This window comes from Paroedura picta, chromosome 4 (assembly GCF_049243985.1).
Source record: "Paroedura picta isolate Pp20150507F chromosome 4, Ppicta_v3.0, whole genome shotgun sequence".
NCBI lineage: Eukaryota > Metazoa > Chordata > Lepidosauria > Squamata > Gekkonidae > Paroedura > Paroedura picta.
Window position 1 is genome coordinate 101,477,196 of NC_135372.1, and position 14,152 is coordinate 101,491,347.

The 14,152-nt window shown below is 41.3% G+C and overlaps 1 protein-coding gene across 13 annotated transcripts in view; it reads right to left on the bottom strand.

Moving 5' to 3' along the window:
- ELK4 (ETS transcription factor ELK4) overlaps nucleotides 1-14,152 on the bottom strand; it is a 29,211-nt gene that overhangs the window by 13,761 nt on the left and 1,298 nt on the right. For 3 of the 13 annotated variants that reach the window (XR_013230465.1, XR_013230464.1, XR_013230463.1), the window contains exons 2-6: nucleotides 11,869-11,983; nucleotides 7,904-8,119; nucleotides 4,957-5,853; nucleotides 3,093-3,209; nucleotides 334-718 (exon numbers count right to left, since the gene is read on the bottom strand). Coding sequence is in view for 9 of the 13 variants with exons in the window: in XM_077334738.1 (XP_077190853.1) it covers nucleotides 620-718; nucleotides 3,093-3,209; nucleotides 4,957-5,853; nucleotides 7,904-8,110 (1,320 nt within the window). In the remaining 4 variants the exon portion in view is untranslated. Of the gene's footprint in view, nucleotides 1-244; nucleotides 719-2,202; nucleotides 3,210-4,767; nucleotides 4,833-4,956; nucleotides 5,854-7,903; nucleotides 8,120-11,868; nucleotides 11,984-12,067; nucleotides 12,192-13,422; nucleotides 13,495-14,152 lie in introns of those variants that run through there. The other 10 variants (XM_077334741.1, XM_077334737.1, XM_077334735.1 and 7 more) reach the window with 6 other exon arrangements.

A 14,152-nucleotide genomic window follows, 5' to 3' on the forward strand; every position in this document is an offset into this window, starting at 1 on the left:
CAGATGCACAGCATCCAGCCTATAGGCTACATGCAGACTGAGGAAACTACACTGAATGTCCCACAGCCCATCCCATGAGGAGGGAGGAGTCAGCACAGCAACATTCCAACCCACTCCCTGGAAACTTCTCAATGCTTTGTTACTCTGGGAAATAGTCAGAAATTTGTCCTCCCCTGAGCTGAGGGGGTCGTTCTCTGGGCAGAGAGCTGGCATTCTGTCCCACCCACCCCCCACCCCACCCCCATTTCTTCTTCTTTGGTCTGACACCATTACCCCTCAGACAGGCAGTTCTGGAGCCATAAAGATACAGGTGAGACAGGATGGCCTGCTTACCTCCAGCCAAGTTTTCTTATGGCCCATGTAACTGCCTCAGTCGTGTGCACTTCAGCAATAAGCCAGAATAACAAGAGGAAAGGAAAAGATGGTGGAGATCAGACTCCAATTAAGGCATTTCCACATGAATCCCCTCACATCTTGCAGGAAACTTCTGCAAAGGCATTTGAACTGAGAATGGCAAAAATCAAATCAGCATAGTCTCTGTGGCAAAAAAACGACTGCATCACTTTGATGAAATCTCATTCTCTTGATTCCCAATCTGTCCTTTTCCCATAAGCCCATACTATGTCTTCTGTAAGTCTGGGGAGAAAGGCCCAGGAGTAGCAGGCCCATCCATTCCTGACAAAGTAAATGGTCCATGAGTATTCAGCACCGATGGAAACTATAAAACAGAAAGAGGTGTTAAGATTGTAAAACTGTAAAAGGTTTTGTTTGCTTTGGTATTTATCCTTGGCACTCATGGTTGATTATATCAAGGTCTTTGTATTGCTCAAAGCTATTGAACATTTTCTAAGTTTTGAGTTTTTCATTTGAGCTTCTGGTGGGCAAAGTATGAACCAATTAATATTTCTGAGGAAGAACAGTAAGGAGGAGGTTGCCTTTAGTTCAACATTCTTGCTATGAAATGGTCTTATCAAAGAAGGCCAGCAGGCCAAAGTCTCAAAAAAATACAGCGGGCGCTAGGCAAGGGAGTCCCCAGCAGTCGCGCGCAGCATGGCTGCCGGGGGCTCCCTTGGCCGGCGGCCTGATGCGCGGCTCACATTTGCTTCCTTGTCGACAGGGTGGGAATTGGCCCGGCCGATGGTCTGTTCGGAGGAAGGGGCCAATCGGCACCCTTCCTCATCCTGGACAGAGCCCGCCCTAACTCCTCCCACAAAGCCCTTACGGCTTTATTTAGTCCGCGGCACCTGTGGCGCTGCGGGCTGTATTAAGATTTTCCCTTATTCTGTTTACTAGAATTTCAAGCAAATGAAAACCTGTCTATGGCTTCTGTCAGGAGAGAAGTCCTTATAAATCAACTGTCAACGTACAAGATTATTTAATGTATAAAATGAAATTATGTATAACATTTTAAATGCTCGAATCATCAGTGTTTGCTGTAAATGAAGCTATTGATTATTTTCTTAAAATAAAAACATGTGGTACTTTGATTTTTCATATCAGCATCTTTTCTAGAAAATGAGTAATCTACCGATTGTTTTGTTTTGTTTGGGGGCTGAAGGCACAACCCAATGCACAACTGTACAGTGTCAAAGCATTCTATAGTTTTAAAAGTTCGGGATAACTAATAAAATCACATCACATTTTAGACGTTTAAGAAACAGACAATAAGGGAAACTCTCCAAATTTCAGTGGAAAGAGAAATTACAGACATTCTCCAAGCTATTCTGAAAATCACATAGGTGTTACTTAGGAGTAAAATATTTTTATAAAGTTGCCTACATTTGTCACTTGTCTCTGTTATCAGGGAAGAAGACTTATGAAGAAGTAAAGGGAACCACAGCAATAAGGCATAAATCAGACTAGCAAGTGACGACAGAGCTCCCAGGTTTAATTTGTCTGTTTCAGACTTTCATCCAGCCTTGGGTGAGGTGCTTCTAAGCACGCTCATGGAATCTTTATATTTTGTTTTCACTTTTGTTAATACACTGTTTTGGACACTTGTTTGATAAACATTGTTTATTCTGATCAGGGAAGAAGACAGCAGAATTTCAGAGAGGTACAGATGAGCAGAAACCAATGCCCACCCCACAGCACAAGAATAATATTTTGGATACAGCTCATCAAAGAAAGTACTCAATACTTTAATCAAATGCCTCATGTATAGGAGTCTCACAAGTGAAAAAAAAATGAGGGCGAGGTAGATTGTTCTCTATTTTTTTATTTATTATTTCAATTTACGCACTGCCTCTCCTACACAAAGTGAGGCTCAGAACAGTTCACAGTAGTATAAAAACAGAGGTGATAAATATAATTAGAACAGTATAAAACAGAGGCTAAAAAGCAAACAGTTTATAACTGATATTGGTAGATCCAGCATTGTCAGTTTGAACTCAGGATTAAACAAATAATATTAGGACTTATCTTATTGGTAAGAAAGGCTAAGTCACTAGGCAGGTGCTTTTATCAGCATAGGTGAGAAAATGCAGTGCCCAGTTACTCCTGATACCTTAAAGCAGGGGTAGTCAACCTGTGGTCCTCCAGATGTTCATGGACTACAATTCCCATGAGCCCCTGCCAGCATTTGCTGGCAGGGGGGTCATGGGAATTGTAGTCCATGAACATCTGGAGGGCCACAGGTTGACTACCTCTGCCTTAAAGGATTTATGGTGGCAAATGTCACCTGAATTGCTGAAGAGAGGAAGCACCTGGGTTCTCCTCACATGCACATTTTCCTTACTTTCTTCACTACAGTCATTAACTGGAGAAAGGGCAAAAAAGCTAGATACTTTGATTGTCAGATTTTTGATCTTCAGCACTTATCAATGTAATGTACTGCCTGGACAAGAAGGGATGGAGAAAGGATGGGAGGAGAGTCCATCCTGGTGCATCTGAACAGAATTTTTCCTCTCAGTTGAGTACCCAAGTTCGTCACCTGTCATCTTCCAAGCTGGCTCTTAAAAATGCATCCCTGGCTATTAATAATTTATAGCTGCCTTAAGTAAACTCTCCACATTTAAGTGAAATTTCAGCTTTCACAAATTCCTGATGAAGAACCAGCAACAGAAATCTTCCTGCTTTTTTCAGGCACTTACCTGGAAAAGGGTGTTAGCACCTTGCAATCTTGCCGGACTGAGGGGAGCAACTGGGCTGAGTGTGCTCCAGAAATGGATACTGGACAGCAAGGGGCTTGGGGTCAGCAAAATAGGCGTCTGCGAGACATACAGAACAATATCACAAAAACAGCTTTGAGCATGCAAAATACCTGAAGCTCCCATCAATTTCAACATAATTTAACATGGTTGGCTTAGAACATCAGTTCCAGAACATTAGTAACTGGCAAGAGAGCCCGCCACCCAAAGTAGCAGGTCACCAGGCTCACAAAGCCATTGTTTTAGAATGACACAGTCTTCAGTGAATATGTGCAAGCCCTGGAAGGAAATGGTAGCTGTGTGGAATAGAGAAAAACAAAGATGATAACCGGGGCTGAACTAGTTCTCCATGTCTACACTTCATTCATATAAACATAACCTAGTTTGAATCCACATGAAAGTATTATGAATGACAGTGTATGCTACATAAACTCCAGATACACTACAAACAAAATAAAAAAAACTGAGAATGCATGTGAAAGCTTTTCCAAGGAGCCATAAGAGGAGTAGTTCAATACCAGTCTTCCATTCCCACACCTATTGAGGGCGGGAGGCTGCATTCTTTATACTATTTCATTCATTCTAATATTCTGCTTAGGCAACATTAAGGTAAGGTGACCAGATTTTAACATTGGTAAAGCGGGACACCATTGACCAGGGGGGTTCTTGATTAAAAATTTGGTCTATATGGAGCAACAAAAAGTTTCATAGAACGCATAGAACGCAAAAATAGTATTGTAATATATATATTTTAATTTCAACAGAAGTACAATTTGCCAGGTGCCCCGAGATGTCCCTCCAAAAGTGGGACAATCTGGTCACCTTACATTAAGGAATCAAATTGAATGAAATGCACAGTATTCAACACCTGAGTAAAGTACTCCTTAAAGAACAAAAATGGTGCCCCTAAAAGAGACAAGCATAAACTGCAATGGAGCATGGGCAATTTTCATGAGACCTCTTCCAATACAATTACAAAAAAGTGTGTTGAAAAAGCACTCAATGTATAAAAAGGAGCAGCTATGCAAGCTCCTCATGGACTTATAACATATGCCATAGCTTTCCAGGTGTACACCAGGAGTGAAACAGACTTGATATTGCATGTAACTTTTCTAAAGCAGGTACTAGCATACATAAAGCTAATACAGAAACAATGTTGCCAGTTAATATGTGGCCATTATGTCTATAATCAATTAACTGGGGACTTGCTAGGCCCAATTATGAAATCTCAGTTTAGCTCAAGATCTGAAGAGGAATTCCCTTCTGGCCCTAGCACACTTAACAATGCTACAGACATTTAACAGTTAACCAAAATTAGATAAATAAGGACAATATCTGCAACCCAGAAGGGAGGGAGTGTGGAAGGAAGGTGGGATGCTATGCCCAAATCTGCTCCCAATTATGCGATCATGGTTATAGAATTGGGAACACCTGTAATCATTCTTATTGGCAATACATCACTAAAACCTCGCTGGAAAGGCCAGATGTCCTGAAAGATTCTCTCCCGACAACAGGATACAATTCCAAGTAATCTAGAGCGTTTTCAGCCCTCACCATCATTTGATCTAGATGACATAACTTTTTAAAGAGAATGAGTATAGTATTGTTGACAGTGTACCTGATGACATGAAATTCAGAGTAGATTTTCTTCCAGCTTCTCAAGGTCTTGTACTTTTCCTTGGCCTTTCAAAGAAACAAGTAGCACAACCTCTTTTGTAGAGGCGACTGAATCAATATTCATTTTTCTACCTAGCTTGTAGTACACATATGGTGTATTGATTTTTTTAATGACAGAAGGTAGGATTACCTGTGAAAAAAGTGCTGGCGTAAGAGAAGCCGTCGGGAGGGAAGGGCTCAGTATCCCCAGTGGACTTGGGTCACTGCCAGTAATGACCAGAGTGGGAGCTATTTCCAGCCCTTTAGGCTTTCTAGTTCGGTTATGACGCAACTCCTTCTCTAGCGCTGATGAACTGTGTTGTTTGAACTCCAGAGCTTGGATCTGAGAATGTTCCGCCTGCTGGCAGGCCACTGACTCTATCTCTGTGTCGATAATCAGATCAGAACTGGAACTTAAAGATGGCAAAGGTGACCTTGTGGGAGCCTGCAGAGTTGGAGAAGTGGAGGATGCAAGTGACGTAGGAGTGAATTTGGTAGTTAAACTTGGCAAGGGTACTGAAGTTTCAGACGGAGTCACTTGGGGCGTCACTAAAGACTCCAAGGCTTGGAGAGTTTCATCTGAACCTGAAGGAAGGGGAGAAGCTACTGATGAGTTAGAAGTCAGTTGAGGAGCAGAAGCAAGGGGAGAGATTGAAGGCTTTTTGGAGGACACAGTCACAAATTTTATGACTGAGAGTGTTGGTTCCTGAGGAGTTTTTTTCTCTGCCAGTTTCTCTGTGGGGTTCTCCATCTTGATTGGCTTAAAGAGTTTTACACAAGAGGAGGAGTTCAAGGAGTTCAAAGTAAATGATGAATATAGGCCTGAGTGGATATAATCATTGCGGCTGGAGGACTTTGCACAGGTCTGAGGCTTCTCCTTCCCACAGTTTTCTGTGTCCTTTGTAGCATTACTGGCATCTGCCAAGGCAGCCTGCAACTCAGCATCACCCTCAGTCCTGCCAACTGCTAATGGATCCATGTTCAGAATCTCTGGATAAGACACAAATTTGTAAACAAACTTCTGACCATTCACTTTCTTGATGATGTTCTATGGAAACAGAAATCCAAGGATGGGGAGAGAGGGGGGTGGGGAGATCAGATGATGTTCTCATTTTGCTACAAATGTGCACTTCAGTAAGGAAACACTACTTACAAAATAAGGCAAGTAATCAACTAATATATTTGTTACCCTTACCGCCCTTAGGGTGCTTAGTGTGAGCATATATGGAGGTTACTGAGATAAGTAAATCACATTACCACAGGTCACATGATCCTCCATCACTGAGGTCCATCAGGTTAAAGGACATTTTACCATTTCCCTCAATCCGGAAAAGCATAACCATGGCCAAAACAATTAACAATGGCCCTAAAGCTAAGCAATATAAATTTAAAGAAGACCCACTTTATTATAATTGACTCCTGTCCAATACCATTGAAATTAGTCAGCTTAGACTCAAGTAACTCCATGTAACTGTTAGCCTACTGCCTCCACGGTTTGATGCAGAAGGCAACAAAACATAAGGGCAAAATGCCACAAAACAGGCACTACCCTCACATCAGTGAACACAGTGTTACAGCACCAAGGTGAAGCATTTGAAAGAACATTTCTGTAACACTTTGATGTAGAAGAAACAAGCAGGCTGCTGTGACACCTCATGGAACAGCATGAATTGCAGCCATTTTAATGCCTCTTGGTGGTATTTGATGGCAGTCACTTCTTCCTGCACTTGCAGGAATGCATGTGTTATGCAGTTACATCCTGCTCATGCGCCAAACCAGATACAGCGTTAGCTACTCAGCGTTAGCCAATCAGCATGCCACTCAGAACCAAATATATGACTTCCAGAACATTTATTTTCTCATATACCCACACAAGGACAGTTACAAAGTAAGCCATTCTTAAGAGGTTACTCAGATTGCGGTTCTTGGAGAGCACTGAATAAGCCATTTCTGAAATGATACTGATTTGCAAAAACAAAGATGGGGGGGAATGTCTAAAAAAAAGCTTTGATAAATAAATTTTCCAGGCCCTTGTGGCTTAATAGAGTATCATGGGGGGAGTGGAAAAACCCAGGTTCAAATGCCTTTCAACAATGTGGCTTACTGGGGGACTGTGAAGAAGTCACAAACATTGAGCCTGAGCCATCTCATAAGGCTGTTGGGCAGATAAAATGAAGGAAGGGAAGAACCATTTGTCACCCTAAAACACTTTGAAGAAGTGTGAGATTTAAAAATATATCTCTGAGAGCTGTAGTCACTATTCTGGAAGAGCAACATAAGCATATTTGAAATAAGTAGCTGACAAGAACAGTCTACGGCTATGAAACTTCAAAATGGAGACAGGATTTTTTCTAAATACAGAAAAAACAAATTCACAACAGAAATTTGCGGCCACCCATGACTTCCATTATTTTCAGGTGTTGCTTCTTCCCCCGAATGTCTATCTCTTTTTGGAGATGAAGCAAGTACATTTCATCAAAGTGTTGTAGATAGTATTTATTTTATTTATTTATAATTCAATTTGTATGCCACTCTTCTCCAGGGGCTCATAGTGGCTCACAACAAGGCATAAAACAAAGTTAAAACATTGTAGCATTAAAACATTTAAGCAATATATTTTAAAAATCTAGGATCACATATCTTATTTCTTGTGTTCCATACTGGTGTGTGGGGGGGAGTAAACTGCTGATATTGATATTAATTAGATGGCATGCAGATGATTACTTCTAATATCCATAGCTGTTCATCCATAGGGAGGCCAGTTTTTGGTGACTCTAATCTCAAAAATCAGTCTAAAGGCATTCAAGCCTAGCTAAATCACCATGGAAAGGAGGGGGGAAATGAATATGGTTTAGGATGGCACTGTTATTTACTTGAAACTTTACGCTGTGTAGTAAAGCAGAAATATATACTAGAAATGCAGAGCAACTTACTTAAGGCATCTCAACTAAAGCACAAAAGTAACATTTATTTATATGCATCCTCCAGGCAGTGACACTGGCACCAACACTGTTGTGAAAAGGAAAAGCAGCATAGCTCATTAGATAAAGGACAGCAAATAAGAGAGTTAAGGATCTGAGAGGTAAGGGCAGAGTTACCTTCACATAATAGTATCTGAGTGCCCGGCTGAGTTTGTCGTAATTCATGCTAGGCTTGTTCTTACGAATCCCCCAAAGGCGGGCTACCTCTTCTGCCTGCAGAAGTTTGAATTCTCCATCGCTGGAGGTCCAGCAAATTATTTCCTTGTTCCGAGGCTCTTGGAGTAGTTGCAAAAGGAACTGCCACAAGGTGATTGCACTGTCCATAGCAGTGAGCTGTAATTCAGAACAGAGGTCACCACAGAGGACATGAGTCAATGGGGGGGGGTACAGGGGAAACATGTACAGCTCTCCTGCTTCAAGGCAGGGAGAAGACACAGACCATTCCCAATCATTACTGCCACCAGATAAGAAGCAACTGCAGCCTGGAAGCCTTTATACTTTACCACTCTTGGCTTTTTGGACTATATGGCACTAGCAAACCACCTCGTATTGAGTCTGCTATGAAAACGCTGGAGGGCGTCACCCTAAGGGTCAGACATGACCTGGTGCTTGCACAGGGATACCTTTACCTTTACCTTTATCCCCATTTAACTAAAACAGGTCACTTTTGAGCAAGTCACATTCATTCACTGTATTTATCTGTAAAACACCCCTGACTTGCCTCATAAGAAATTATGTCTCTCTAGCAACCAGTTCTTTTTACCACTAATCAGTAAAAAAGGAAACTGGGAAGGGGGGAGGGAGGAAAGAGACAGCAGTTCCAAATGAGTCACAATTATAAGTTTACAAGTAGCCTTTATTATATTTTATAATGTAAGGAGGAAAAAAACAGCTTTGTGCTGAAAGCCTTTCTATTCAAGGACTGACCTCAATGTTCATCATTCAAATTCTGCTTCTAAATGAAGTCTGCATTGCAGGTCACTTGTATCCAGCAAGTTGGAGAATGGAAAGAGCCACTGCTGAGACCATTTCACATATATTCAAAAGCAACCCATATTTGCTACCAGGTATACATCAGACAGGTAGCCTCAGTGAATCCTTTTGTTTGCCGAACCACCCTGAACCAAAAGGGAGGGCGGTATAGAAATATAATAAAATAAATAATAGCTCATCTTAGGCCTATGTCTAAAAGCTGGAAGTGAAATGGCCTTACACCTTCTCTGTGCACTCAAATCCACCTTTGGTTTGTAAGCACAGGTGTGAATTTTTTCACCCATGGTAAAAGATACACTTGCCTTGTTCAAAGATGAGGTGAGACACAGCTAGGCTGTCATCCACATGGACGTATGAGAAACTTTGTTCTGTTTATTTTTGCTATGAAATCCTATGCCTGATGAACCATAGAGGAGAAGTACCCAGTTAGATGTCCAGCCCAATAAAATAAGAACATCCTTAATAGACGGGATATTCATATGAGCAGACAATGACTCCTATTTTTCTTGTCTGAAAACTCCCCAAGTGAAGGGCCAACCACAGACTTTCTTCTAAATCCAAACTCCCCCAAATACATACCTGGTAACCAACCTCAAAGGAGGACACAGTAACAGCAGAGGCTGTAGAGACAGGACTTGTCAGAGCTGTCAATTTGAGAGATGGCTGGAGCCTCAACATGCCCCCTCCTCACACACACACACACACCATGCCAGTGATTCCCAACATTATGGGTATGGTGACCCACAAATTCAAACTTACTTGCTACTGTGACCTACCCAGGACTGGACCAGGATTTTTTGGAACCCAAACTATGCCCTGAGCACCCATCTTGTTCAGCATTCCATATTCTACAGTGGCTAACCAGATGTCTGGGAGACACAAACAAACAATGCACAAAGGCTGCAGCTGCCCCTTCTATGAACCCTAAGCAAGTGCCATTCTGACATACATAACCTTAGCATATGGAGGTTTCATCCCAGCCTTTGACTACCCTCTCCTTCTCCATTATTCCCACAAGTTCCACCTGGCATTGCAAGAAATTCACTCTTATAACTATCAGGAATGTTTTACTTGATGAAAATACATACATAATGAAGAAAACACTAACTAACGTATGACAGGGAAGATACAGCACCACACTTTGAGTTTCCAAAATGAAAAAGAGAGCCATGGTAGGGGGCAGGAGTGGCCATCAGGAAGGACAGACTGGTGACCCACTTTCAGAGATTTTTGTGACTCACTTATGGGTCCTGAACCATAGGGTGGCCACTGGGGGAAGCAATGTCTGAGAAATACAGGCCACCAGTTTTAAATTTTAAAAATGCGATTGCAAATCCATACTTTCAGTAATAAAAGGCTTTGGTGGTAATTCTGTTACTAAACATATCTACGCAAGAAAGAACCATCTACAAAGGAAGAAACAGCAATGGCCTACTCAGAGGAGATGATGGAATGTAGGTGGCTATAGAAAACGTTTAGCATGACAATTTAAACAGGATTCACTTTATTTTTAGTTGTGCCTCGAGGCAGATTCTTTTTCTTTTTAAAAAAGGTGAGGTCTGTTACTTCATCTCTTTTAATGAGATTTTGCTGAGTGTATTAGTCATTCTAATGACACAGCATACCTGAATTTGTGGCATTAGCAGGACAGCCTAATTCTGTGTCACACCATCACTTCAACCAGACATGCACCAGGATTTTCATGCTCAAAATTTAATTCCTAGTAATGCTGGGGCCTAGTTCAGATCAACAGAACTGGGGGGTGGGGGACGAAAGGACAAAACACCTACTCCTCCCTATCTGGGGTAGCAGAATCGATATTGTGTTAGTTCTCAAAAGGGAAATGCAGCTATCAATATCATCCCCTATTCAGTTTTGTTGCTTGGGTATAGAAACATTTTAATGACAGCAGTGCCAAGATACCTACAAGCTAGTTGCATAATCATTTGCCAACACCATGCCTTTGCAGAAACTAAAGAAATTACTAACTAGCTAACTTTAAAAAATTGCTATTAATAGTGTGTGTGTGGGGGGGGGGGGTATCAGAAATGTATGACTGATTTGGGGGGGGGGGGGTTGGATCTATCTGAGCTGAAAATATAGTCCAAAATACATTATTGATATTTTTGGGGTATATTTCAGTATCCAGGATTTTCAGAGGAAACTGGGGAAAACCCCCAGATAGATTCAAGAAAAAGAGCAGAGAGAATGGAGCAGATTGCTTCCACCTCTCAGCTGTTTGTCGGGCTTCTACTGAAGTCTTAAAGGGACAGGCTGAGAATCAACTGTGCCATTAGTGAGCAGAGTACTCCCTGGTAGCTCAGATTTGGACTGGCTTCTCATGCAGCCCTATTTAAATAGGGCTGTGCTGACAGGGGACAGACTGCTCCTCCTTGGCTCAGCTTTCAGTGTTCAATCCCCCGCACTGCCTTTTTATTCTTTTTGGGTCTATTGGAAATTTGGGATTTCCCAAAAAAATTCCAGAGTCAAATACTATACAAGTTTTGGGATCCAGGATTTTTTGGGAATCCTGACACTTATTCAAGTCCTACAGATCTGAACCAAAAAAATACTGGGGGGGGGGAGGTGTACACTCCTAACACGGATTATACTTTCAAAATGCCCAAGAAAAGCCATTATTGTTCCAGAGCATTATTAAGGAAGTCCAACTTTCCATAAACTAATCAGCCCTTATATCTTCTTGATTTGTAATTATATTTTCATATGTCAGGGGTATCAGAGAATTTCCATATTTCTATATTCCCAGTAGTATTAAATATGTTTCCTAACTTAATATTGATTAACAAGCTTCATAGAAATGAAAGATTAATCTCTGGCATCTCTGCTGAAAATAGACAGCAAAGGTGAGAAAGTTCTCCGCGTGAGACCTGGGACAAATGCTGACAGATTAAGCAGTAAAGGGCTTGAAGATTTAGACTCCATCAAACCACTGGGGCATTTATATTCTATCCAATGACCAAATCTGGGCAGATCTGGCAGATAAGAAAATGTGCTATAGGTGCATCTAGAGCTGAATTGGTCAGGGCAACATACATTGTTTTTTTTCCCCAACCTATTGGTCCACCTACCTTTTCCTCTGTTCTTGTAGGATCATCTAAAAGACGGATCTGCCTTTGGCCTTTTCAGTTTTGTTCCAGCCATAGTTCGGAGTCAGATATGGCCTTGGGTGATCTGCACTCCCAACTGGATAAAAAGAATGCACTGTAATCACTGTTAGATCTGTCAGTTGCCTCTGAAATAGTAGATCATTTTATACTACTGAAGTACCTGGAGTTAGATGTAAGATAAGGTGACCAGATTTTAACATTGGTAAAGCGGGACACCATTGACCGGAGGGGTTCTTGATTAAAAATTTGGTCTATATGGAGCAACAAAAAGTTTCATAGAACTCCTAGAACACAAAAATAGTATTGTAATATATATATTTTTTAATTTCAACGTAAGTACAATTTTCCAGGTACCCCCAGATGTCCCTTCAAAAGTGGGACAATCTGGTCACCTTAATGTAAGAGTGGCAGGGCATCATTGAAGTGGTCTGAATCCTTATAAATTGAGTCAAATAAAGGCAATGGCTGTGAGGGATGAGAATTCAGAAACATGGGATTTGATTCAGGGAGAATCACAAGGCTCAGGGCTCTCATCCAGGCTATTTAACATCTATGTGAGAACCCTTAATACGATTGTTTGTGGCGTTGGACTTGGGCGCATCAGTATGCGGTTAACACCCAACAATACAACACAATAAATAAGCCCCCAGATGCTGCCACCACTGCCTGAGGCCACTGACTGAATAGTCAGTCAGCTAGTGGCTGCAATAACATCAATCTCATTTCATAAATGGGCAAGAAAAAAAAACACATAACACTGTTTAGAAGCAGTAGCACTTGCATGAGGTCCCAAAAATGACATAAAGCTTCCTGGCTCTAGACATATGCAAAATGTCTTGAATTCCTCAGAGGAAAAGCATGATATGGTTAGCAAATGTCAAAACATGAATAGAAGACCAGGGATAACACCCCCAACCCAAAACACGGCAGTGCACACACACACATAGATCAAAAGATGCATTAGTTTAGAATAACAGCTTAAAAAACCCAAACAGCTTCAACCATAAATGTATCTAAAGCTGCTATTCTGAATAGACATGTTTTAAGCCGCATGTGTAGGCACATTTGTGGCTACAATTAATGCTTGGTTGCAAATAACGTCAACTAACTTTAGGTGGAAAAGAGGTATGTATATTTAGAAATAAATAAAATAAGAACTCCTAGGCCATGACTGTGGAAGTTATATTTAGCACATTTGAATTGCTCCCTTTAATGTCTAGGTGCAAATTCAAAATTGGAAAAATATTTAGGCATGCATATTTATTGTAGCTTAGAGAATCATGAGTATGTGCTGTGATCTCATAATGGGAGAAAGGACACTCATGTGTGGAGCTGATTATAGAGATAAAAGTCCTGATGGGAACCACATCCTGATGAGAACCACTTTTAGCAATTGCTTTCATTTGCCAAACTCCTGGTGCACAGACACATTCCCATCTCCCAACCCACTTTAGGCCACAAAATGAAGTACCGTGTTTTCATACAAACACCTCCAGCACTGACAGAACACCTCACCTCATGTAACTTCTTACACCTAAGAAGTCCAGCTGTAGAAACCTTTTAAGAGCAGATGTCTTGCTAGGTGCACTTCTTGGAGAAAGTACAAAAACACTTGAAAGTTCTCTCAAGAGCACTGGGAAAAGAATTAACTCTTCTGGTGAAAAGACCCCCAATAACGAGCATGTCCACATATAAGCACCTGGCAGACATGCACTGCTATGCCAATCTAGGAGCATCCAAAACATATGTTTCTTTTTCCCCTGACAGCTCCTAAAGACCACAAAAACATCCTGCTGTGTGGCCATTCATTCATGTGTGCCCATCTCTCAGTCAGGACAGTAGCAAACAGATGACAATACAATACTGAGGAGACAAGTACCCAGTAATATAATAAAAATTAAGAAGAACATAGCTGAAGCAGCTGAGCTATGCAGACAATGTAAACAAGCAGAGATAAAATGAAGATAATAAGGGAAAGCCAAAATTAAAGATCAGATGCAACTGGAATATATGACGAATTAAGGAGCCAGGGGGGAGGGGGGGGTCAAAAAGAGACCAGTGCATGGTGAAAAGACTACCAGATTCTAGGTGCCTGAATCAGAAAATAATAAAGTCCCTTTCATATGGGCTCTTTAACTCACTTTGGCTCTGAAGACAAACAGATGTTTTTTAAAGGTTTAATTACAAAACCAGGATTAAGCAATGAGGAATAACAAGTGTGATCTTGTATGTGCGCAGGCCACAC